The sequence below is a fragment of the Megalobrama amblycephala genome, linkage group LG17 (assembly GCF_018812025.1).
Source record: "Megalobrama amblycephala isolate DHTTF-2021 linkage group LG17, ASM1881202v1, whole genome shotgun sequence".
Lineage (NCBI taxonomy): Eukaryota > Metazoa > Chordata > Actinopteri > Cypriniformes > Xenocyprididae > Megalobrama > Megalobrama amblycephala.
The window spans coordinates 16,006,870-16,032,682 of NC_063060.1; the positions used below are offsets into that span (position 1 = coordinate 16,006,870).

General features: G+C 37.7%; 1 protein-coding gene across 2 annotated transcripts in view; it reads right to left on the minus strand.

Annotated features, from left to right (window-relative positions):
- The window catches only part of phlpp1 (PH domain and leucine rich repeat protein phosphatase 1), a 61,508-nt gene that overhangs the window by 30,937 nt on the left and 4,758 nt on the right, over window positions 1–25,813 (minus strand). For both annotated transcript variants that reach the window (XM_048163125.1, XM_048163124.1), the window contains exons 2-7: window positions 10,114–10,310; window positions 8,336–8,461; window positions 5,085–5,233; window positions 4,659–4,805; window positions 1,046–1,273; window positions 74–276 (exon numbers count right to left, since the gene is read on the minus strand). In XM_048163125.1, coding sequence (XP_048019082.1) covers window positions 74–276; window positions 1,046–1,273; window positions 4,659–4,805; window positions 5,085–5,233; window positions 8,336–8,461; window positions 10,114–10,310 — 1,050 coding nt within the window. The remainder of the gene's footprint in view (window positions 1–73; window positions 277–1,045; window positions 1,274–4,658; window positions 4,806–5,084; window positions 5,234–8,335; window positions 8,462–10,113; window positions 10,311–25,813) is intronic.

The window sequence follows — 25,813 nt, forward strand, 5'->3', positions numbered from 1 at the left end:
CAGATATCGTAAAGCATTAAGCGAGCAGTTGGATGTTGTGGGATAATGTGAGGCATAATGGTGTGTGCGCTACCATTGTTGGAGGCGTAGAGAGCCTTGAGTGTGCAGCCGCGCAGACGTAGCCGTGTGAGGCGGTTCCTTTGACAGTGCAGAACCTCCAGCCGCGGGAAGACGGACACGTCCAACTCAGTCAGGCGGTTATCACGTACGTCTAGTTGCGTCACGTGACGCAGAAACTCCGGCTCGTCAGGTACCACACTGGAGATCTGGTTCAGACTGATGAGATGGAAAATTCACCAACTTTATTGCAAATACACTACTGACACTATACTGACACAAATATCTCATCCATTAACTCTAAAAAAATTTGCTCATCAAATATGATACAGTATAGGCCTCTAAATGATCAACATGTTAGTTCACCCAAAAATTAAATTTTTGTCATTAATTACTCACCCGCGTGTCATTCCACACCTGTAAAACCTTTGTTTATCTTCGGAACACAAATTAAGATATTTTTGGTAAAATCCGATGGCTCAGTGAGGCCTCCATTGACAGCAAGATAATTAACACTTTCAAATGCCCAGAAAGCTACTAAAGACATATTTAAAACAGTTCATGTGACTACAGTGGTTCAACCTTAATGTTATGAAGCGACGAGAATACTTTTTGTGCACCAAAAAAACAAAATAACGACTTTAATCAACAATATCTAGTGATGGGCCATTTCAAAACACTGCTTCATGAAGTTTCGAAGCTTTACGAAACTTTTGTTTCGAATCAGTGGTTTGGAGCGTGTATCAAACTGCCAAAGTTACGTGATTTCAGTAAACAAGGCTTCCTTACGTCATAAGTGTTCTGAAACGTTTCGAAATTTCAGCGGTTCACGTGACTTTGGCAGTTTGATACACACGCCAATTGAGGCCTCACTGAGCCATCGGATTTGATCAAAAATATCTTAATTTGTGTTCCAAAGATGAACGAAGGTCTTACGGGTATAGAACGACATGAGAGTGAGTGAGAGTGTGATGATGCTTGCGCTCACCGGAGGTCGACGTGTTTGAGCATCAGCAGACGGAAGGTCTGTAGCGTCAGCACCGACACTTTATTTCCAGCCATACAGAGTCTTTCGACGGCGGGCAGCCGCTCCAGCACCGACGGCACCTGTGTGAACTCATTGAAGGACAGACCCAGATAGGCCAGCCTCTGCAGACAGCCCAGCTCCACAGGAAGAGCGCAAAGCAGGTTACCATCCAGCACAAATGTCTGCAGACTTGACACAGAGCAGGACATGACCTCATCAACAAGAACAAGTAAACTACCCAGCAAACAAAAATAACTTCTAAGAACGTTTTGCTAACATTCACATTCCGTTATGAATAAGGTATTTTCTGAATGTTCTCTGAATGTTTAAAATGTCCAGTTTTTTTTTTTTTTAAATGTTTTAAAAATGTTTTTTCTTGGTTAAGAGAATAAGGAAACAATCCATTTTATAATTTTGCTTACATTATTGAAAATGTTTTTTGAACGTTCTGAAACAAGTAGTAACATTTAAAAACTGTCAGATGAACATCCAATCCATCCATGTCTCAGGACAAAAAAAAAAAAAAAAACATTGCATGAACTATGTATAAGTTCTATCGTTTTTAGGACATTATTAAAGACCAGATAACATTAAATTAACATTCTATTAATGTAACTGGAAGAACATTTATTCATAACTTTGAGAGAACCTTGCCAGAACATTAGCTAATATTAGCTGGGTATTACTATGTAAATGATCCCTTCTGCAAAGAGACCATCATTTATTGTTATTACAGTAAAACTATCCACCTGTTTCCGCTACTGTAAAAGAGAACGTGGGTACAACTTCCGGTGAGGCGGCGGAAGCAGCCTACCAATGGTATTTTGTGTGCTAATTAGCGAAGAGGCTAAGTGTTTTTTGGATCATTGTTTACTTTTTAAAGTTGCAAATCTTTATGAGAGATGTCGTTACGGTGCTCAGGGACAACATCTCAGTTTACTACATTATTAGTTAATAATATCACAATACAATAAACGTGCCCTTAATTGCTCTTTACTTTACTGACCTTCCACAAAAGTGCTGCTGCATGACTACAAGAGCATCCTGACCCTGCAATACATGAACAACCCGTTGTCTGTACTTCACCTGTCACTGATGCTAGCACCAAAGCCTTATGATGTGATATTATTGACTCCTAACGTGTCATGCGTGCCAGAGCCAGTCGCGTTTCCACTGTCATATATGCGATGCTAAAGGCTACTTATGTTAACCATTGCGATAATAAATACACGTTTATGGAAAATATCAGAGACTGCTTGAGGAACGAAGACAATTCTTATGTGATTATAATTTAATTGGTTTAATGTTTTATCTGTCTCTTCCCTGTGCCTGTTCCTGTCCCTTCCCTGATTCCTGACAAATGCATATCTTTCACAGATTCACACACACTCGGTTAACTCGTATAACTCATAACTCCTGTTGTCTTCTCATGAGCTCCCTCTGTTGCTCTGGCTGAAAGGATCAGAATAGATAGACGAAGAGATCGCGCAAACATCCTCGGATAGCAATCATCGCATAATTTAGAGGAAAATGCATAGAAATGCTCAGAAAAGTGACGTAAACATAGGGTATTATCAATATATTTCTGAATGTGTAAGCCTTTGGATTTAAAAGCCTTAGTGGAGTTGTTTTTTGCGTTCTTGTGATCGCAAATGAAAGGAAGCAGGCGCAACTGATTAGGTCTGTGTTTTCTTTTTATGTCAATATAAATATCAGTTAGATTTAGCATGATTGATGTGCACTCCTGACATAAATTAATAAATTACTATTACTGTAACATTTTTTATTGTAAAACATTGTTCAAATATTGATGCCGGAATCTTAAATCTTTAAGTAAAAAACAAACGTTCGCAAGTTTGGATCGTTAAATCTTGAATTACTGTCAACTGTTGAATGAATGAGTGTCACGTCGGTCACGTCTAGCTTGTTTACTTAGAACCGGAAGACGCTCCCACGTTTGACGCAAGGCCTCATGGGGCGTAGGAAACTTGTGGATAGTCTGGGTAAACCCAGCCTGATCTGCCGGCGATTTGATTTCGCTCAATTTTAAATGTTCAATTTTAAATTGAGCTTGGTCTGGTGATAGCCAGACTAGTAAAACTATGGAAACTTGACTCTTGAGAGGGCTGGATAAGCACAAGTGTGTCCAGCAGGTGGCAGCAGTGCAGTGAGTGTCACATGACAGCCTGCCTCTCATATTTACCTTCACATTGTAGAAGCTGATGCGATGTTAAGATGTTTCTCATTAGGTGATAAACATCTAGTGTTTTTTTTAAATTATTATTTAATTATTATATTTAGTTGGCATTATATTCGTAAATTTGAGTGTATTAGAAAAATTTATGTTTGAACATTGAACATTGAACAAAATAAAAAATTGAAAGCAATTTGAACAAATGTTGTTTAAATAATGATGTTTTGTGTTTTTTTTTTCTATGTAACCCTGACATGTTTGGCTATATGTACTCTGTTTGTACAACATACTTGGTTCTCATTAAAAAATAAAATAAAAATAAAATAATATAATAATAATAATAATAATAAACAAATAATATAAAATAAAAATTAATGTGACATTTTTCCTTGGTAAGCAAACCAATCCACATGAAATAATGTATTTTAAACAGTTTTTCTTTTCACTTTAAACACATTTCAAAATATTATAAAGACAAACATATTTTGTTTAGAATAGCCTCCACTAACGAAACATTCACAATAAGACCAGAAAAGTGAATTGATGACTTCATTTCCAATGACTGCGATCACACGTCATTAATGGTGACGTATGTAAGATTTTTTACGTTCAGATACTTTCCCACTTTATTGTTTATTAACTATTAGTATGCCATTCATGGGTTTATCTTCCCAAAAAGTGTCTCCAAGAGTTTGGGGTGTGGCTACTGTAGAAGGCGGACCCAGAAGGTGTTTAGTCAGTGTGGATCCGTGACTGACGCGCTACATGGAAAAATAAATTCAGCTTCGGTTACAGAAGTGCAAGCCAAAATTTGCTGCATTTAGACCTTGAGATAATAATAGGTCATGAACACGTCAAAGTGAACTGGGCGTTGCAATGCCACGCGCTACAATAGACGCTTCAATACCATACAGCATCATCATGAACCCATTCAGAAAGACAAATGTATGAGTTTATAATGTTTTCTTTGAGGTGTCCACTGTAGACAGTCTCAAACTGTTGTAGTGTATCATGTCAAAAAATGCGCCCCAGTGCAGATCATTTAGATGGGTTTATTATAAGCAAGACACTCTCATTCGCTCGTTAGTCTACTCAATTTCTTACTCATGACACATAACAACACAGCTAAAAGTAATCCTATTATGTTGGAAATTTTATTAATAAAGTAGCCTTCTTTTACCTGTTGAGACCTGTTGCCTTCACAAGCACCCATAAGAGCTGTGTTTGTGATGTTTGAGTTTGGAGAGATGCAACTTGCAAAAGAGGCGTTTGCAAGGTCATTTGAAAATATGCTTTATTTTTGTAATTCCGCTAGTTGCAGCCAGTGTTGCAGAAAATGCTTGCTTCACTTTTAAACGCATCTGCGGCTGAAACACTCACTTGGTCATGTTGCCCACATCAGGATGGATGGAGGTCAGGTGGTTGCAGCTGAGGTTGACCTCTGTCAGCGTGCTAATGGAGCAGATGTGCCGTGGGAAACTTCCCAGCTGGTTATTAGAGAGATTGAGACTCCGTAAACGGGAAAATCTGCAGGAGAAGAAAGGAAATTTGGAGATTAAAATTTTAATAAAAAAACTAATCAATTGAATTAATACAAATTTAACTTTTTTTTTTTTTTTTTTATTGTAGCAATAATAGTGCCCTATAAAATGTTTTTTTTTTTTTTTATGGAAATAATTTAATACAAATTTATTATTAAAAACGCTGGAAATCAAATGAATGCTCATAACTTGACTTTAATTAATCTTTTAAAAGGCAATCAAATGAAATTTGAAAGATGAGCTGATCTGTGAAACACACACTGACCTCTGGAGCTGCAGCAGTGTTTGGTCAGCAGGCAGGAAGTTGTGTTTGAGGTTGAGATGTGTCAGGTCTTGACTGTACAGCAGGTTGGGTGGCAGTTTCTCTAGACTACAGCAAGACAGATCCACCGAACTGATCCTCTGAGACACCATCTGACAGATATACAGGTCATTCATCAAGGTATGAAAACTATAATAGTATCTCAATGATACTAAAATAACACTGGTTTTCTGGTTTAACAGATGAAAATGGTGTGTCTGATCACTTAATATAGTAGCAGCACACTCTCCTCAACAACACAATCATTCATGACTGACAAATGACTTAGTAAAAACATTAATAACACAGCACATGTCATCCAAAACATGACACGATCACATTAACACAGCAGCCTGAAAACGCTTTTCCTGCCTCTTGTGAGGTTTTTCTAATCTGAGGGTCCCGGTGGGCAGGACAGCTCTCACAGCACAAGGTTGTCTCTGGGAAAGGCGCAGTAAAATAGGCTGGCCAGGCTTGCCCTACTTGCGTTTGTTTAGGATGGTTCGTTCGTAGTAAAGTATGCTAAAGTAGGACTCACAACTAGGGCTTTTCACACTCTTCCTGTGATGGAATGATGGGGTGTCACTTTCAGGGCAAATGTAGCTTAGATCAGACTAATGAAAAGCTCCAGAATATCTGAACAGCTGTGTTTCAAGACTTTTTAAAGGTGCTGCAGTATGAACTATATTAACTGGTGAGAGTGTGTATGTAAACATGCTACAGAAGCACAGCAGTCTAAAGTCCATGAGCAGAAAAACGCACGCTGATTTACAGTAGGGGAACGTGTGCACTTCTGTTAGATCCTACCAGAGTTTATTTCCCACAAACCCTTTACAGTATGTTCAGAGCTGAAATGGACACACATCAGTAGCTAAATGCAAGTTATCGGCAAGAAAAATAACACTAGGCAAAGTTCACCATACTGTGAGAATAGTCTCACATGGGTCACAACATAAATGTTTAACAAACATCCACAGGCCAGCTGTGTTTCAGACATACTTCAGTTGATAATGCTTGAAAGCTTAAAAAAAGACTTGTTGCCAAACTTAATGTAGTCTATGTGAGTAATTAAGCCTTGACATTTCAATCATTTAGTCATAAAGTACACATAGAGTGATCCAGAACTTGAGTACGGATCACAAAAATTCTCTTGATTCAATCTTCTCTGCTTCAGTTGTGTTCAGGTCTCACTACATTCCCCATTCACACTGTTAATAGAATGCAGCACATTATATTAAAGGTGGGATAAGCCATATTTCAAAAACACTGTTTGGAAGTTAGTTGGACTGATACCAACAACAAACATGTAGCCAATCAGCATTAGGGGGTGTATGACGGTCGAGGAGAGAGAATGAGCAAGAGGGAGATTTGAAGAAAGATCGCAGAAAGAGAGATGGGACACAATACAAAAGAGCTCAAAAGAATATCACTGGAATTATGGTTTATGACTGGGCAAGCGCTTTAGGACCTGCATTTATATTAGAAAATCTTTCCAGCGCTGGAGAGAGCTAAGCAGGAAAACCTGAAAACAGATGTAGAGACTGCTTTGATTCCGCTCCACACGTGAGTAACACTGGGTTTGAGTGTCATTGATGGTCTGGTGCTGCTATGTTGTTGCCGGCTAACAACAAACTCTTGTTTGTATTTACATTATTTTGTTGCACATCAGCTGTGATAAACAGACTTCCACTCTCGCATTGCGTCTGTAACAGTGGCCAGATAGTGAGAGTTGTGCAGGTATACCACTGTGCACTGCCGATCGCTAGAGAATGCGGTGTTTAGCGTCATTGATAGTGCACTCTCCTCAACCTGCCAGGAGTGATCGGGGTTCAAGACCGACTCGGAGCAGGGTGGTTAGGATTGGAGGGTGAGTTTTGGAGGTGGAGCAATGAAGAGAGGGGTGGGTTTGTTTGGGTTGATTTCAAATATCAACAATGTCCCACAGCGTGTTTGAAATATGGCTTACCCCACCTTTAATGTATTATTGCTCAGTCCCTCCAGGATTTTCTTTACAGAAACACTAAAAGTGAAATCACAGCCTTATCTTGATGCCTCCTCCCCCACATTCACGTACACGTTATACAACACAGGCAACGACTATGGCGGAATCTGCTGTGCCTGCCGCCCAAGGGTATGATGTCATCTATAAGTGAAAGCAATTTGTGTTACTATAGTAGCAATCACTAAAAGGGGAACCAAAAGAAAAAAATATATGTATGTTATCTTCTTTTTTCGGACACACTTTGACGACAGATTGTGCAAAGTGATTAGAAAGTACCCTCATTTGTACAGCTCTAGCATGAAAGAATACAAATATATTTACATGGGTTGTAACTCCAGTCAAGTGAAGTATACTTTACAAGGCTGTGCATTCGACTGTGTGCTTATGCTAGCATACTCATAAAAAAAAAAAAAAACTAAGAATACCCAGGGCTTAAGAAGCACCAAAACTTAATTTATTTTTGTTATAAATTTTGTTATAAAATTGACAGAATTTGGAACCTGAGACTTGTTTTCATATCAAAAGTAACAATTCACAAAGCTCATTGTGATTAATGGATGGGAGGTGCTACAAATAATGTCAACATCAGCTGAAAACAGTATAGACTAAAATATCTTGGTTCATCAAAATGAAGATCGATTAAAATCAAGATATTGGAGAAGCGACATCAGAGAATCGCTAATCAAACGTAAACGTTTCTGAAAATTCTTCAAATATTTTCAGTTGATGAAATTTTGGTGCATCACTAAATAAATACCTAATGATTATTTTATTGGGGTTTACTGCAAATCTACACAAAAAATTTGTGCAAAATATCACCACAATTTTTGAGAAAAGCTGTAGCAATCAGAAAAAAAGTCCCTGGAAATCCTAGTGAGACTGTCTGTTAACCTACTATTAATTATTATTATTATATTTGAAACTTATTACACATTTTTGTTGTTTGAATTGTTCACAGACCTACTTTCTAAAGCAGTTACTGATTTGGAAAAAAGCAACGAAAGGTACCACAGTAGTTCCATGGTTTTTGGACATTTACCAATGATACAAAGACAGTAACCATTCAGGATAATGGATGGTCTGTATCAAAGTTTTGCTTGTATGAAAATGTTGGCAAATGAGGCGACTCAGTAGATTTTGGATCAGCTGTAGTGTGTAGAAGGAGACACACACACACACACACACACACACACACACACACACACACACACACCTTAGCCGCTTGTCGGTGCCAGCGCAGGTGTTCAGTGAAGCTGTCGAAGCTGATATAGTAGGTCTGACTCTGAGGTCCCGCTGAGCTGAAGGCCAAACAGTGACTGTGTTTCTTCACTTCTTCCACCTGAACACAAACACTCAAACTTACACATGAACGAGATACACTCCCCATGCAGTGGGGTAAAAACACATTATATTCATTAGTGTCAGAGGTCTGTTTACATCAAGAGCTCAAACTATGAGCAACAGCAACAGTGATGCTTGATGTGGCAGAAAGCACTTAATATTTAGTCTAGCAGTCTAGAACATAAATGAACACTGACAGAGTATGAGACTTTAAACACACCTCTGTTTGTTTAGCACTTCATTAACTCTCGAAACCACCATAAAACTTTACAACTCACTAACCAATGTCCACTATGTCTGTCCTCTCCCTGAACTCTTGTTTTAAGTGTTGCTCATTGTTAAAGTAACCAGGATCTTGGGAAAGTTGCTTTATAAATATAACCTGGTGATCAGTACACACAGGCAATTTAAAGTGAAGGAACACTGTGAATATTGAAGTCACCTTAATCATCCCTCGATTATTTTAATTATATTCATACTGTATTTTAGTTCCTACACAAAACATTTAAATTGACTTACACCATGGTCTATGTGACCATTCATTTCTGATGGGAGTGTGTGCTGTAGGGTGACCACCTGGCTATTGATCTGTTGCAGGACAGTAGATGTGATTTTGTGGGACAATGAGGGACACGTGTGAGACAGATAAATTTACTACTATTATGCAATGTAAATATTGATTTAGATTCGATGGCAAACTTGACATATATGCGCCGGTGGGTGCCCACACTATAATGCTGTGCTTCTGGCAACATTAAATCCTGGAGAGAGGACTATTCTAGATTGACGAGTGCACATGCAGGAGGGCAAAGTTTGAGCACGCACATGTAATTTGTAAGCGAGAGAGGGCGCGTGCGAGAAGGGAATCCACTTGTGAGCGGAGAGCTTCCAGCTTGTGCATTTGATGCGCTCTTGATATTTGTCATTACAATAACGCCATAGAAACCACCTTAAATGAACTATTAACGTGAGAAGAAAGTCGTGTCTAAAAGTTGCAATCAATTTTTTGGGGGTTGAAATTAATGGAGAATATCTCGTGTTTTTCCGTAAGTTCTCGACCATTTCCGTGAGTGCCGCTCGAGCATCCATGGGATAGGCGCACGTTTTGTTCGTTGGAAATATTTGCCATCAGGATGGATAATTACATGCTTTAAATCATCAATTTGGGCAGCTTTGAGCAGCTCTTGAGGTTCTTATCCAGTATGTGAGATGAAATCTTTGCTGGTGTAGCTGTGAAAAAAAGATAATAATACAGAAATGCGGGACAAAGCTCCCAATTTCGGGACTGTCCCGCAAAATGCGGGATGGGTGGTCACCCTAGTGTGCTGGAATGAAGGTTAATGGACAGGTAGTTTGTTTGTAGTTTGTGTATTAAATGATTTTAATGCACTCCACATTGTGAAAATCATTTAATGCAAATCTATCCGTAGATTACCTTTTACTTGAAAACAATGGCAGTTTGGTCCAAGTTATGGTTTCTCTGGCTGGAAAAATTATCATTTTAAGCCATACATAGAATACTGTCAAAATGCTGAAGAATATTAATTATTTTTTGACTACTTCCGCCCAGTGCACTTTGGGAGAAATGGCTGTATGATCATTGGTTTGGGACAAACATTCCCCGCAGGATAATAAGCATGGGTTCAGTACCTTTCCTCCGATAAGTGGCAGGATGTGCATCTTGCCCGTATGGCTGGCCTTCACTGAGGACACCATGAGACAGGTGCCACATAAAATCACCTGCCGTCGACTCCAGCGGTTCACCGGTAGCTGCAGCTTTCCTTTCCGTACATTATATGTTCCGGAGAGCTGGATGCGCTCGGAGCTCTCGATGCTGTGAGGTTTTCCTGCAAAAAAGAGAAAAAAAATGAGCCTGACTTCCCCGCTCCACTCCTACTGTCAGCATATATAATGCAGCTTTAGACGCAGAACACATTTCACACAGCACAATTGTTGTTTGCATTTATCTGTACAGGAAATGAACTGAGTGAAGTAAAAATCTTCCACACTAGCAAATGCCTGTGACTCTGGCACACTAGAAAAGATTAAGTGAAGTTCAGCAGTAAGTACTAGTAATGAGTGGAATTCAGCAGTCAGTACTAGTAAAGATCAGAATTCAGCAGTCAGAAACAGGAAAAGAGGCAGTGACATTCAACAGTCAGTATTAGTAATGAGTGAAATTCAATAGTCAGTACTAATATAAAGCAGAATTCAGCAGTTGGTACTACTAAAGAGCAGAAATCAGAAGTCAGTACTAGATGAGAGAAAGTAGAGTTCAGCTGTCACTAGTAGTAATAATGAGTGGACTGAAGCAGTATTAGGAGCAAAATTCAGGAGTCAGTACTATTTACGAGCAGAAGAATTCATCAGTCAGTACTAGTAAAAATTACAATTAAACAGAAGATGCTAGAAAGAGCATAATTCAGCAGTCAGTAGTACTAGTGAGGAATTAGTCAGTACTAGCAAAGAGTAGAATCCAGCAGTCAGCACTAGTAAATATAACAATTAAGCAGTAAGTGTTAGAAAAGACTAGAATAGAGTAGTTCAGGTTGGGAACTGCATTCACATGTAAAGATTCTTTCAGTATTTTAGGAGTGTTCCATCTGGATTGAGTTTACATCAGCCATAGAGAAACATATGTACAATATGTTTTGCATGTTCTTGACTAACTATGCAGCAACATTTCTGCTTTCACCTCTTTCAGGCAGAGCAAGCAAGATCTGACCCAAAAGCAGCAGCAGTAGTATGTGGGTCAGGACCCCACGGTACGCCGCATGGAGCGCTGCAGCCCACTTTACAGCGAGACCATCAGCAAAGGTTTAACATGACACCCATTCTTATTCATAAATAACAACACCTCAGATATGCATAAGAGCATTACCTTCTTCAGAGAAGGGAAATACAGACATTGCTTCATGTTACACATACAGCTTCATATTGGTGAACACACTGATTCACCGCAGTATTAACACCACTGTATTTGTGAAGGTTTTTATTGTTGTTAAAAAATGACCAGCTACTTGATCAATTACTGGTCTAACTTGAATGCCTTAGTTATAGTGTTATATCTTGTGTTATGTGGTGACCTGTTACAGTGAATGAAAAAAAAAAAAAAAAGATGCTTACAAATCTTGATGCTATAGACCAGGCATGATAGGCAATGTCAGTCCTGGAGTGCTGATGTCCTGCAGGGATTGGCTCCAACCCTAATCAAACACACCTGAACAATCTAATCAATGTCTTCAGGATTACTAAGTGTGCATCTCAATCAGCTCCCTAGTTCAGTAGTCAGGGAACTGATCCATTTACACAATATACTGATTCACAACCTAGGAAGCTAGGGAGCTGACTGAGACACAGGGTAAGGCTACAGGCAGGTGATTTTTTTTTTCAGGGTTGGACTTTGCAGGGCAGTCGCACTTCAGGACCGACGTTGCCTATCCCTGCCATAGACAGACAGACAGACAGACAGAGAGACCTCACATGGATCTTAAGCATGATTTAGGCGTGTTGTGCTTTTTCCCCGGGTGAGAGGAAACCACAGCCCTTCCTGCTCAAGAGCTCTTCTCTGACTGACATATACACCCCGAACTAGTGTTGTCACGGGTGAACTATCCTTTTAATGCATGGATCAACAAAGCTGATATCACTTCAGCACAAGCTAACTGACTGAGTGAAAACTCCTGTTATATTCAGGGGTGTGAAGTAACAAATCACAAATACTCAAGTTAATACACAGTTCTTTTGTGAAACTCTAGATGGCTGTTAGGTCCTTAACTCAATCTGCTTGAAATCACATCATACTCTGTAGAGCACAGATGATTGGTTCCTGCTGTATCAGCAGCCAGTGAGCTCGCTGCTCAACCCTCAAATTCTTGGTCAGCATTTGCTGTAGCATTTGCAGTACACTTTCAGAAACACTCCACCTTCCCCAGCTCCACCTGTATAGATCACCTTCATCATTTCAAGTTCAACATTTTTGTTTCATTCAGTGTTGGATGCTACGGAGCCCCGCACATGACATGCAAGAAAAAAAATTAAATTGTGCGCACAATTTACTATTTCGTTTCCTCAATTTACTAAAACATGCGCACGATTTACTAATTCTTTCCCTCGATTTACTAAATCGTGCGCATGTTTTAGTAAATCGAGGGAAAGAAGTAGTAAATCGTGCGCACGTTTTAGTAAATTGAGGGAACGGATTAGTAAATCGTGTGCACGATTTAGTGTACTATTTTTTTCCTGCGTGTCATGTCCGGGGCTCCATAGGATGCTGCCGATAAAGCAGCTTATTCGCTGAGACCACCGTACTTTTCTATATATATATATTTTTTTTCAAAAAGTTTTCCCAGAAATACTTCCATATTTAATGCAATTAATTAAAAATTATAATATCAGCATAACCATTTAAGTACATTTAGCTGCGTAAAAGGTAGGAGATGATGCCCCCTTTTAGAACAATGTGTTTTTTTTATGTTTAAATTGTAACATATTCAATGGAATGGAATTACATTGTAGTTAACTCACTATCTAAGCCTATTTCAGTGCATTAGGTGAGGTAAATATCAGTGATTCTCATGTCTTTATCACAAAATGCTAAAACTGGCACCATTTTGGAGAGAAATTGGCTCTTTTTAATCTCTCTCTTTTAACCCATCTCTGGTGTGTGATGCTGTTTTTTTGGTATTCTTTGCACTATTCTGAACATTGATATTTTATGTGCAACAATAGCTTGCTCAGTGTTTATTAATTAACGGTGCTGTATGTCAATTTTTTGACTCTATTAAATGACAAAAATACAACGTGTTTGCAGAAATTTGGGAAACATGCTAAGTTCACATACTTGTTTCTCTGAAAAACAATATTACAGACAGTTATTCCACTTTGAATTGTGCGTTCCGTGTCAGAATGCTTTTGTTTTGTCTGTGTGATCCCGCTCACTGCCAATTTACCCAATAGTATTTTGACACCCCGGGTTGCCATTTTGCGGAAAACACATTATTTTGTAGCCACGGAAGCCAGCAAACAAACTAGTTGTATTACTTGATGTATTTTAAAAAGTTTGCAGTTAAAATTAAAACTGTTGAATGAAAGATATTTTTCATTATTTCTGACAAAACAGTACAGTGGGTATGTACAATGTTTTCTACATTTTTAAATTGCATTGTACAGTGTTTATTATAATGGGGTAGAATCTGCAGCTCAGTACTCAGTACTCACTACTGAGCTGATTATGATAACTTAATCGCCTCTCAATGGCCATTGCGTTCATACATTCAACTAACATGTCTATAATTGGCTACAATGTAAACGGTACTTTTAAAAGTACCTTAGTTCCTCATAATAGTTTGAGCGCATTTCCCGTTAAATTCAAACCATCACATCTGATTAGCAAATAACTAATTTACCAAGTCGATGAACTGAGTCCCACATTACAGAATTCATATGAATTTTCCACATTGCTGACCTAAAGTGAATCATTCCATGCTGTAGTAAATGGGACGCCCCACTAACTTGTCTTCCAGCCTTATGGATAACTCCAAGGACATAGACCCTGCGTTCATGGGTCAGCAGTCTGAAATGGGCTCTGTTTTTACACACCTCATCCTGTTTTGAGCAGTTAGGGAGATCCACTCCTCTGAGTATCCGGCACAAAGCAGAAGAGGGTGTGTGTCCAGGCTATATTTGTCCACGTTCTGCTCGTTTGGCCTAATGCACTGGTGAAACCGCCTGTGTGACATATTGGGGCTAAAAACTCCTGAATAATTTCTTTCAGGAGTTTAAAAGGCTTGTGACTATGAGTGACATGTTCTGGAGAGGTTCGGCACACCACCGCAGCTCAATTACACAATCTGATGATTTTCATCATTTTTTTAAAGCATAATATGTAGTTGATGCCTTCATATTGTTAATTTTTTTGGGGGATATATTTTGATATTTAAGTATTGTATTATCAGAGGAAGCATCATTTCAACTAAACAGAAGAGACGAGAATACTTTTTGTGCACAAAAACAAAACAAATATAGCGACTTTATTCAACAATTTCCTCTATACCCTGTCCTTCTCATACGTAGTTTGCATTGAAGACACATTGCAGAGCTTCCAGGTTCTACGTCAGAACGCCAGCTCAGTATTGGCCGTCTCCTGCGTCAGCATCACATGCATGTGTTGTGGTGCTTTCGTGAACAGCGTTGGCCAATGCTGAGCCAGCATTCAGACGTAAACACGGAAGTGCTTCACTGCGTCAGCTGCGTAGGAGAGTGACAGGGTAGTGATGAAATTGTTGAATGTGGACCATGAATGTGGTAATTACGTTGCTTTCTATGGGAGATAAAAAACCTCTTGGATTTCATCAAAATATCTTAATTTGTGTTCCAAAGATGAACGAAGGTCTTGCGGGCTTAAGCACAGATGAGTTTACCATTCTCGATCGTAGCTACACTTCAACCTCAGAGTCAAAGGATGTCCCGCCGCCAGAGGACTAAAAACTACTGCTAATTCTTCACTCTCTTCAGAAAGATCCAGATGTTCAGAGAGGGGTGTTGTCTGTGCAGAGGATTTACTGCTTCCTATGATGATGTACACTGTTTAGTACATGCATGGCATGTGCGTTATACAGCATCACAAAGACGCGACATCCACTTGCTGAACACTTGCTCTGAACAGTGGTAGCAGAAATAAGACCTGACTGGATTGAATGACTATTATTAAATTAAATTATGAAATTTGTTGATGTTTTATGCATACAGATCAGTTGCCAGCTCATAACAGTGTCTGATATGAGACTTTTTTCCATGTGAAAAAAAAGTTTAGTACCATATTTTTCCTTAAAGTTTAAGAATATAAGACAACCCCCCCCTTTTCAAGATGTAGCCTACCTTTTGGAAAAAGGCTTTTTAAAGACCAAATCTTGTATTTTACAAAGAAATTTTTTTATAAAGAAAATGGTTTTATCTTTAATTTTTGTATTGAAAGTATGGTAAATACTGGTAAAATGTACCAACAATCACATTTTAAAATTAACACTTTTGGCATACCATAAAAATAACCTGTAGCTCACCTGAATTATATAACAATTAGGCTATCCACCTCATAGTGAAAACCATGTAGCCTACCAAAAACTGTATTTGCAGTATTGTAAGGGTAGGTTTAGGGTTGGGGGTAGGTGTAGTCATTAGTAAAATACAATCTGATATGTACATAGTATATGGCATGGGGAACAGGACTGCAAAATAAAGTGCTACCCTTTTCTATCTATTATGTTTTTTCTTTATAACTACATATTTTTAAAAAATTGTTATGGGTAGGTTTAGAGGTAGGAGTGGGATTAATGGCTCATAAATATCTTTTTAATGCTAAATTGTTACAATATAGTGTCATTTACCTACACATTTCTGTCCATTATATTTATTCTTTTAGTATTCTCTATAAAATGTTTCGGTTTGGGGGTATGATTAAAGGATTTACAATTCATTGATAAAATGGTAAAATGGCAATTATGGAAATATCTTTATGATTTAAAAGATTTGTAAATATTTTACAAATCTTTTTCAAAAATATTTTATATATATTTTATAAAAATATTTTACAATATCTTTTACAATTTCTTTAGCTGTAAATACTTAAATGTTTGATGGCTGTATGAGGACAGTTGCAATTACAGTACATATATTGATGACACACAGTGCATTCAAATCCCCACAGACACACAGAGAGGCTGGAGGATCTGTTGTGTCCTCTAAAGTTTCTCACAGAGAGGAGAGACAGACAGCTCAGCACAAAGATGCTGCTGAATCTCCTGAAATCTCATCTGGATCCAGATGCTCAATACAGCAGTTATACACAAACACCATCTGAGCCTCTACTGCAGCGCTTCACCAACCACATCACCAGCCCAATGAGCACTGCACACGCCGCTGATCAAACTCACATCTATATGAAATACATAGTTCAGAACTTATTTATTCATAAACATAGAGAAAAATTAAGAAGGGATACCATTCAGAATCTAAAAATTTGTAGTACATAAGAAAAATGTAAGCAAAAGAGAAAATACCACATTTCTTAACCAATATGATTTCTGATCATTATTTTAATGTTATAGCAATAACCAGGTGAAAAAAAAGTAAACTTCCATAACGTACTTAAAATGCTCTATTTTCACGCAATAATTTTGTATTTAATATCCTAAAAAAATTTCTTTAGTACTTCTTAAACCTGCAGTCTGTAAGTTTTTCCTCTTTGTCGCCATCTCTTTTTGAAACCTGCAATTGCAGTTATTTGCGGAATTATCACCTTTACGTGGGGTTGTGCATCGGCACAGCGCAAATGAATCTAATGTTTTGAGGAGAATGTATGGTTGTCAGTCACCACACTGGTGAGGATACTGTACTTCGGAATCACAGATTGTAGTGTCATCTGAACAAATAAGTAACAAATCTGCCACTTTTGTTCTGACCAACTGAGAAAAAAGTATTACAATAAATCGTGCTAACAATGGTGATTAAATCTAATGATAGCTGAGCTCATATCACAGCAAACCATGCAAATTATTATTATTGTTATACTTTGTTCTCAAATTGTTAATGTTAACAACTTTAGCATTGCGTAACTACGTGTATTTAGTGTGTATTAGTGTTACCTGTGGATTTCAATTTCTGTACAGTCTAATCTCTAACAATAATTTGTCATACCATACAATCCGCCATCAAAATGATACATTTAATTATTCCAGCTGCTGTGAGAAAAGGCTATAAATGATCCGCCATCTGCAATATAGCCTACTAGCTGGGACATGTCCTTAAACAGATGTACCAGTACCACTCGGATTAAAACACATTATTACAAGCTTACCATTGTGAATCAGGTAATCAAGGTAAGGAGATGTTTATGTACTTGCTCAAGAATTGATTTAAGATTGATCATTTTTAACCAAAAAAAAAGTTACGGACTGCAGCTTTAAGATAATCTTAAGTGTACTCAACTGTGCTATTGTGAGATATCATGAATATGAACTAAAATGTGCTTTTAACATACTCTCTGTATTAAAAAAAATTTATTTTGTTACCACTTGTAGTACACTTGAACCCATCTTTCATACACTAGTGAGTTCAAGTGTATTACAAATGGTAACTACAAGTGGTAAAGTGGGTTTGTAGTTTTTTTAAAACATTACTTATTTGTGTTTGTAGTTAGGGCCTGAGCACTGATGGTGCGAGGACCCTATTGTAATTGCTCAGTCAATTCTTCTTCTTCTCCGAAATGAATCAGATTTTTGAGGGCCTAAACATGCTCAAAAACTCAAGAAACTCATGAAACTTTGCAAACAAGAAGTGGTGAAAATTTACATCTTGAGTTTTTGCTGAAGGGCGTGTCTGTGACGGCCTGATAAAATTTGATGTTTCGCAACTAAACAGGAAGTTGTTGTAATTTGGGCATACAATGTCCAACCTGCCCCAAACAGTCCTGGCCTGAAGACATCTACATGCCAGTATTCAGTTACAGTCATAGCGCTACCTACGGGCAACAGGAACAGTCATGATTTACACTGTGATTAACTTCTCGTTGAGATTTAACCAGAACAACATCATATTTGGTCAGTCTAATCTTAAGGCCTTAGCGACATTAAATTGCAAAGATCTTGAGTTTTTGTTGAAGGGTGTGCCCATGGAGGCCTGACAAAGTCTGATGTTTCGCCATGAAACAGGAAGGTTTTGTAAGTCAGGCATACAATGTCCAACCTGCCCCAAACTTCACATGTGTGATAAGAGTCCTGGCCTGAGGACAACTACATGCAACTATTCAGTTAGTCACAGCGTAACCTGTTTGCAACAAGAAATGCCATTCTTTACACTGTAATTCACTCCCTGAAACACATTTAAATATGCCACGAAGTACCAAACATGCTAGAAACACATTAAATCATGCAACACTTGGATAAGTGTTAATGTATGCGATTAACACCACGAAACAGGAAGTTGTTGTAACTTGGGCATACAATGTCCAATCTGCCTCTTAACGTTTGATAAGTGCCCTGGCCTGAAGACATCTACATGCCAAAATTTAGTTATAGTCATACTGCCACCAGCTAGTAGCAGGAAGTGTGGCAAATACAAATGACTGGAGTTTTCCTCCTATATTTATATACTTAAATGCATATTGCCTGGGTCTGTTTTCCTAAAGCCGTCGGGTGGCGGTGACACGGGTTTGAGGGCCCTTTCATTACTGTTTGCAGCTTTAATTTTAATTGAATCCTCATCCAATGCAAAATGGGTTGTGGGCAATATTAGCCATTAGAGTGAGCATGGATCTGCACTTCAGATTCTAGCTGGAAAAAGTACTCATTTTACCATACTACATTTTGGGAAACACTAATTCAAATTTTGATTAGGCTACTATTTAGGATGGATAGTATGCAAACTGGAACGCAGCAGTTGTCTTTGAAGTTCAAATACTTTTATCTCAGTTTCATGTGTAGAGTCACTGTAAGCCATTTGTAGTTTGAAACAGGGACAGCGAGGAAAGATACATTACAACTTGTATTATCTCTCATATAACCGTGTTTCAATCACGGAAAGACATCAAAAAATAGCTTGTAAATTATGTCACGAAAGGTACATTTACTTCAGAAAAAGCCATTCACTGACCATGATTCAATTTACCATTCACTGGCCATATTTAGCTACTAAAAATACTCTAGAGAGGAACATTAAGGTTTTTCAAAGTTGTCATAGCAAGTAAACTAAATTAAATATTGAGTAAAAACTATTAAGTAAAAATATTACATCTAATTTAGATTTTTTAGTTTATGGGGAAATAAATATACACCTCTATTAAGTAACAATTTGACTTGTGATGTTGTTTAAAAAGAAAACATATTAAGTATAATAAAAAATCGTTTTACTTCTTTTTACTTTGTATAAAGGTTTTTTGTCTCTGGGAAAGTAAATATAAGGTGTAAGGTGTGTATTTTAATTACAGCTGTAGTGAGTGAGGGAAATCACTTGTAGCCCACAGTCACATTAATGCTATACAACAGTATTTAAAAAAAATGGATCATGCAGCTGAAGCTCAGAGCAATCTACAACCTTTTTATGAGACCCACTGTAAATGTCTGTACTGTCCTGTAAGTGTAATGAAAAACTGCAGCAGTAGTTTTTGTGTGTATGATGTGTGAGAGTGTAAAAGGGCAGAATGGCACAGTGTGTGACACACACACATTCACTCACACGTGCTTGAGTGAATTGAGCTGTTTGTCAGGAAGACCGGAGACTAACACAGTTGCGTAACAGACAAAGTGAGTGTGTGTTGCTGAAGAGACAGCGACAGAGAGATACTAATTAAACATATGACAAAAAATACTGCAGAAAACAATCAAGAACTAGATAAAAAAAAAAAAGTTTGTCAAGACAAATGCTGATGATGGCTTGAAAAAGTCTGGCAAAAACTTGGAAGAAGTTTTGGAATCTTGAAGTTTAAATGTTTTAAGATTGAAATAGTGTAGTTTTAAGTTTTAGTTTTAAGACAGATAGATAGGGATGTCAATTTACATTAATTCCCATAATCAATCGTTGTTTAAATTGACAAATCAATCGTTAACCATAACCTCTTAAATATAAAGCGGGGGCCCTAATAAGTCATGTTACTTAACAACCACTTGCTTAACCAACACAAAAAAGGAGTTGTTTTAAAGCTTAGAAGCTTGTCTTTACAGTGAATATAGGGAATATGACCATCACTGAACAAGTGCTTTTAAATTTGCTGACATATTAGAAGTGCTTTATAATTTTCATTGCATGAAAAAAAGTTCCTGTGTAAAATCATAGTACATAACAGATAGACTTGTGTCATCGATGAAAAGGTCTCAACTAGCAGAACACAACAAGTATATCTGTTTCAGTTAGAGACCAAACCATATCAAGTATTTGTTTGAAAAATGGCACCAATGCACACGTAAACAGTATGATGCTTTTGTGCCAAATTTGGTTTGCAACTTCGCAAAACATTAGTAAACCAGGCTCGGCACCACAGGGGGGCCATGGTCGGCTCTAACAGGAGCTTAGCCCACCATGGCCCCACACCAAATAACAACCTATCACAAAACTGGTGGATTTCATTAAATCAGATAACAAGCTGGAAAACGGAGAACTCATTTATTTTATGCAAATGAGCAGCACATTTAGTGGGCGACAACCAATAGGAGTGAAGACTGTCAGTGGAGCTCACGCCATCGTCTCGGGTTCAGGCAAGACAGGAGAGAGTTCCGGATCAATTTCACTGTTTTATGTGATTTGACTGTTAACCACATATATGTATGGATATAATAAAATGATCCCTGGAAAAGAAACTGTAGGCAGTCTTAGTGAGTTTCATTCATACGTTGATAGTTTGTGTTGTTAATTATATGATGAAGTGAGCAGTTTAGCACTGCTGCAGTCTATATTACAGTTTCCCATACATTATTTTGATTTTTAGGGACAAGAAAATTGATTAGCCTATTTGTCAAATTTTGTGCGTCGTCCATACGGATCACGGATCAACTTCAATATCGATGCTAAAACAATATATCATGCAGTCCTAGTTTAGATAGTTTAGAACCAACAATTTTGTGAATATTCTGAATAAAAAAGGAAAAACTAAATAAAAATGATACATCAGATTGGGGGTGCTGTGTGGGTGTTTGGAATGGGGGTGGGGGGTTCAAGCTATTATAGTAATAACACAACTCAGGATTACATACATGGAGGAGATGACAGCACTACACCTGATTTATAATGAAGAACAAATGTAAAAAATATATTGGCAATTACATAAAAACTTTTATGTCTTTCTTTAGTTTTCCACTAAAATTAAAGCTGCAATATGTAAGATTTTTGCAGTAAAATATCCAAAAAGCACTGGGCCAGTGTTATATAATTTGTTCAGTTGAGTACTTATAATATCCCAAATGTTGCCAACTATTTGTAAATCATGAGAAAATCACAATTTTAACCAAGGATCCAGGACGTGTGAGTGAGTCGCCTGTCAATGGCATTATATCCGTGTTAACCATAGACTGTAAAAAAAATATGGACGTAGTGTCAATGACGTCACCCATAGAGTTCTGAACAGCAGTTTTGACGCGTAAATGAGGCCGCGGCCATCTTAAGGGCGTTAATATAGTTTAAACGGATGAGTTATAAAAAAATTCACCCCCCTCAGAGTTGTCATGAAGGGCAAAATTAGCAGTATAGACCAATACACAATGTGAACCAGAGTGTAAACATGTTTTTTTCTGCTGTAAACTTGGCTGTTTTAACATTATGGTCAATGAGATTCTGCTTCTTTTTGCAGCCTGTCCCTAGCGGCCAGTCGATAAATCGCAGTTTAAGTTACTTCCGTATTGGCTTCACGAGAAACTGGGGGAGGTTGCCGCTTGGTGTTAACCTTGGTTTCTGGTTTTATTTTTGTAGAAACCATGGAAACACCAAAGATGCTTTAATATATTACATTTTACTAGACAAGAGAACATCTGTTTTGATACATTTATAGACAGAAAACTAATCATTGATATATAGCTAGCTCAACGCGTCTTATTGTTTAAATCTAATTTTCTTGATTTTTTTGTGAGTACCATGCAGCTTTATTTTTAGTAACAGTAATACAGAATTTTCTCCATCATACAATGCATTTTAAAATTAACTGCATGCCATTTAAACAGCCCATCCAGCATTTAATATATTCTAATATTAATCTAGCTTACTGGAGTATGCAACACGTGTCTCACAGCCGCTGAGTGAACGCACAGAGTAACGTTATAACATCATTTTCAACACACTCAAATGTATCTAATATAAACTGAGCTGTGTTACCTCATACTCATGACTGGAAAAAGCGGAAACGGCGACTGTGGCATGATAAAAGTTCACCTGCCCCTGAGGCATGTTGCGTTCGTCTCTCATTAACAATCGCTCCAGCGGCCTCGGTCAGCTCCCACAACACTTGGCCCTGCTCTGCTTCATACTACAGTAACGTTAATAATCGCATCCATGAACATGATTTCTGCCCATGTCCTATCCCGATTCTTTTCCACCGGCTGTGAGGTGAAGACCACATGTCCCAAGATTCCTCACATCCTCAAACTTCGCGTCATCAAGCTGCGCCTTTGTTTTGAATAGGTGACCTCTAGCGGATGAAAAAATACATATTGCACCTTTAATAAATTATTTAACTGGAACACCTATAAATGTGGCATAAAGAGAAGAAATCCATACTAAAATTATACATTATAAAATCTAAAAAAAAAATACATAATATGGTACATGGATGAAAATGGACGGGGTCAGTTCACTTAATTGTGGTCATGTCATATTAACACTCTGAGGTCTGAGGGTATCGCCGGCGATACCACCGCGTTTTTTTTCTTACCAGTGTGAAAGAGACTCAAAATACTCCGTTAATGTTGCACATACAATTAAGAGCTATACACCATTTTAATCTGTTGAATATCTTCTTTCATTTGTGTACACTCAGAGTAAAAACAAAATGTTGTGCTTTTTGTAAAATAAAGAAAACTAACATGATGCATGATCTCTCGTCTCCCTCTGAAGGAAGTCCAATCTGATAGTTCTCCGAAAATGAACTGTAACTTAGTGAATACTAATCACAAAAAAATTAGACTTGTGTCTAAAAAAACGTTGAAATGACAGGTTTTAAATCGTGTAAGTCAAATCGAAAACAAATATTCTGTGTTTATGTAATCTGTATGAAAAGAGAGCCATGTCAGAAATCCGTGATTCAGCTCATTATCCGCTAATGCGGCCACGCCCACGGAGGGAGCGCTATTCAGACGCAAATTCTGAGTCAATACATGCATTCATCGTCTCAATCGTGTATTTATTGTCTTGAAAAGTGTTTTGAATAGCCATAGTTAGCGATCTCTGTCCTCTGTTAGTTCGGTTAGTTCCTGGATTGCCTATTCTTCTTTAGTGCTCAGGCATTTGTGGACTAAAGGTGTACAGAGCGCCCTCCGGCTGCGAGTATGAATTGAAAACACAGTATCCAGCACTCATAGTAATGACAATAAATCCTGAATAAATATTACTCTTCTGTATTGACAAACATATGAGAATCCATCAATATTTCTCCAAATGTGCATGCTTTTAAGCTAAAAGCCTATATGAAATGCCATAGAGGTAACATAATTGTTCAGACACTTTGCATCACAGAAATACATCATATTTTAAAGAATATAATAGAATACCATTATTTTAAATTGTAATAATATTTCACAGTATTGCTGTTTTTTCTGTATGTTTGATTTACACCATGATGAGATTTGAATCATGATCACAGAGGGTTTTTTCACAGCCTACCTGACTGAAAGGCCTCATTAATATGCAAGTCATTTCAGGTCATTATTATGTGATTCTTTTGTCTTCACAGGTGAGAATCACCCATTATACATGAGGATTCACGCCTCCACGCATACTGTGTTTCTTGACCGAAGATGTTTTAGAAAATTTAAATCCCTCTATTGTTTTATATGAACAAGCAGGCAGCATAATTTTTACCTCATTTTGAAGCAAAAACTCTAGTCTACAACCTCAAATACCCAGAAGTCTTGTGAACAAAGATTTAATATATATTTTTTGGCTTTATTTCAGTGACTTAAGTTTTTTGTTTTTCAATAACCACGCATAAACGTTATTCCTTCAAAAACACAAACATGTACATACATGTTCCTCACATATTATTGTAGCCTAGTCTGTGCTGAATACAGTGTAATGACACTTTTTCCATTAGTATGTTTATGAACAACTGAAAAAAGCACAAATGTCAGGGCATGTCAAAACTTCTCCTTCTTCTTCTCTCCTCAGACCCCTGAGGGTTAACTTGTCACACAGACATGACATAAGGATGTTATATGCATGACATATTGTCATAAAACTAAGAGCCGAACCAGATACCACAGTATTGTAATGTATTACTTTTTTTATATATGGAATCCAGTCAAGTTGAATATAATATAATATAATCAACTTGACTATATTCTATATTTAAAAGGTGAAAAGTGTGTTTACAGCCTTCTTACAACAAAAGAGTAACAGTTTGTTCTTGCAGCAGAGCATGAGCAACACACAACTTTATTAGGAGGCAAAACACATTGATATTTCACACATTTTTGCCTTGTGTTTATATTCTTTTAGGCTTGATGGCTCAGCAGCAGCAATGAAATGTTTAGATATTATATGTTACCTAACAAAGTTGTTTTACAGGTTGACAAAAATCCTGACGGCGCACCCGCTTTATCAGTCAGATCACAAATAAACCATGAAATGGCTTTGAGAACATTCAACTCAAATAGCTCCAAATGTTTCCTGTTCTTGGGCTTATTAAAACAGCACCTTATGATCAAATATATTTCTTATATCAAACAAGAGCATGACAAACTTCAAGCTCAAGAACCATGACCAGAAAACCTGTAGCCATAAGACATTTATCATATCATTCATGATCATGCAACATCTCAGATGACAGGATAAAAAGTTACTTTGACTGGGGCACTTTACAGCTCCATGATGTCCATATATTAATACCAAGCGGCAACCTCCCCCTGTTTCTCGTGAAGCCAATACGGAAGTGAATTAAACTGCAATTCATCGACTGGCCGCTAGGGACAGGCTGCAGAAGTGAGCAGAATCTCATTGACCATCATGTTAAATTAGCCAAGTTTACAGCAGAAAAAAACATGTTTACAGTCTGGTTCATATTGTGGTTTTGGTCTATACTGCGAATTTTGCCCTTCATGACAACTCTGAGGGGGGTGAATTTTTTTTATAGCTCATCTGTTTAAATTATATTAAGCCTTAAAGTTCTGCATAATTAAGGGCGTGGTCACTTGAGTGACAGGTATGCCGCTGCTGTCTGTGAGCCATCATGTTACCTCAGCAGCTCATTTCAGCCGCTGAATTTGGCATCTCAGTCGTATTTGTGCTTTTTTCTGTATTATTTTATACAATATATGGCTTGCTGCATACTCGAGACAGATGTCAGTCTGTGTACATGTGCTCGCATGCGGAACACACGTTGTTGGATCGTCGTGGCATTGGCTAAAAGTTTTGTTCCTGAGATTTACTACAATGACAATACCAGGAGGATATACAACTCCGACAGCACTGCTTGGATATAACTAAAACTGCTGCACTATTTTGAAAAATTATACTTTGGATACGTGCTCATTAGTTTGAGAGAACATTTGAGAGATATACATCTTGTACATATATTTTACCCAAGTGCCACGGATTGGATTCATCTCGCGATCTCTATTTCATTATAAAGGTATGAAATCCCATTTGATTTGTGTTATTT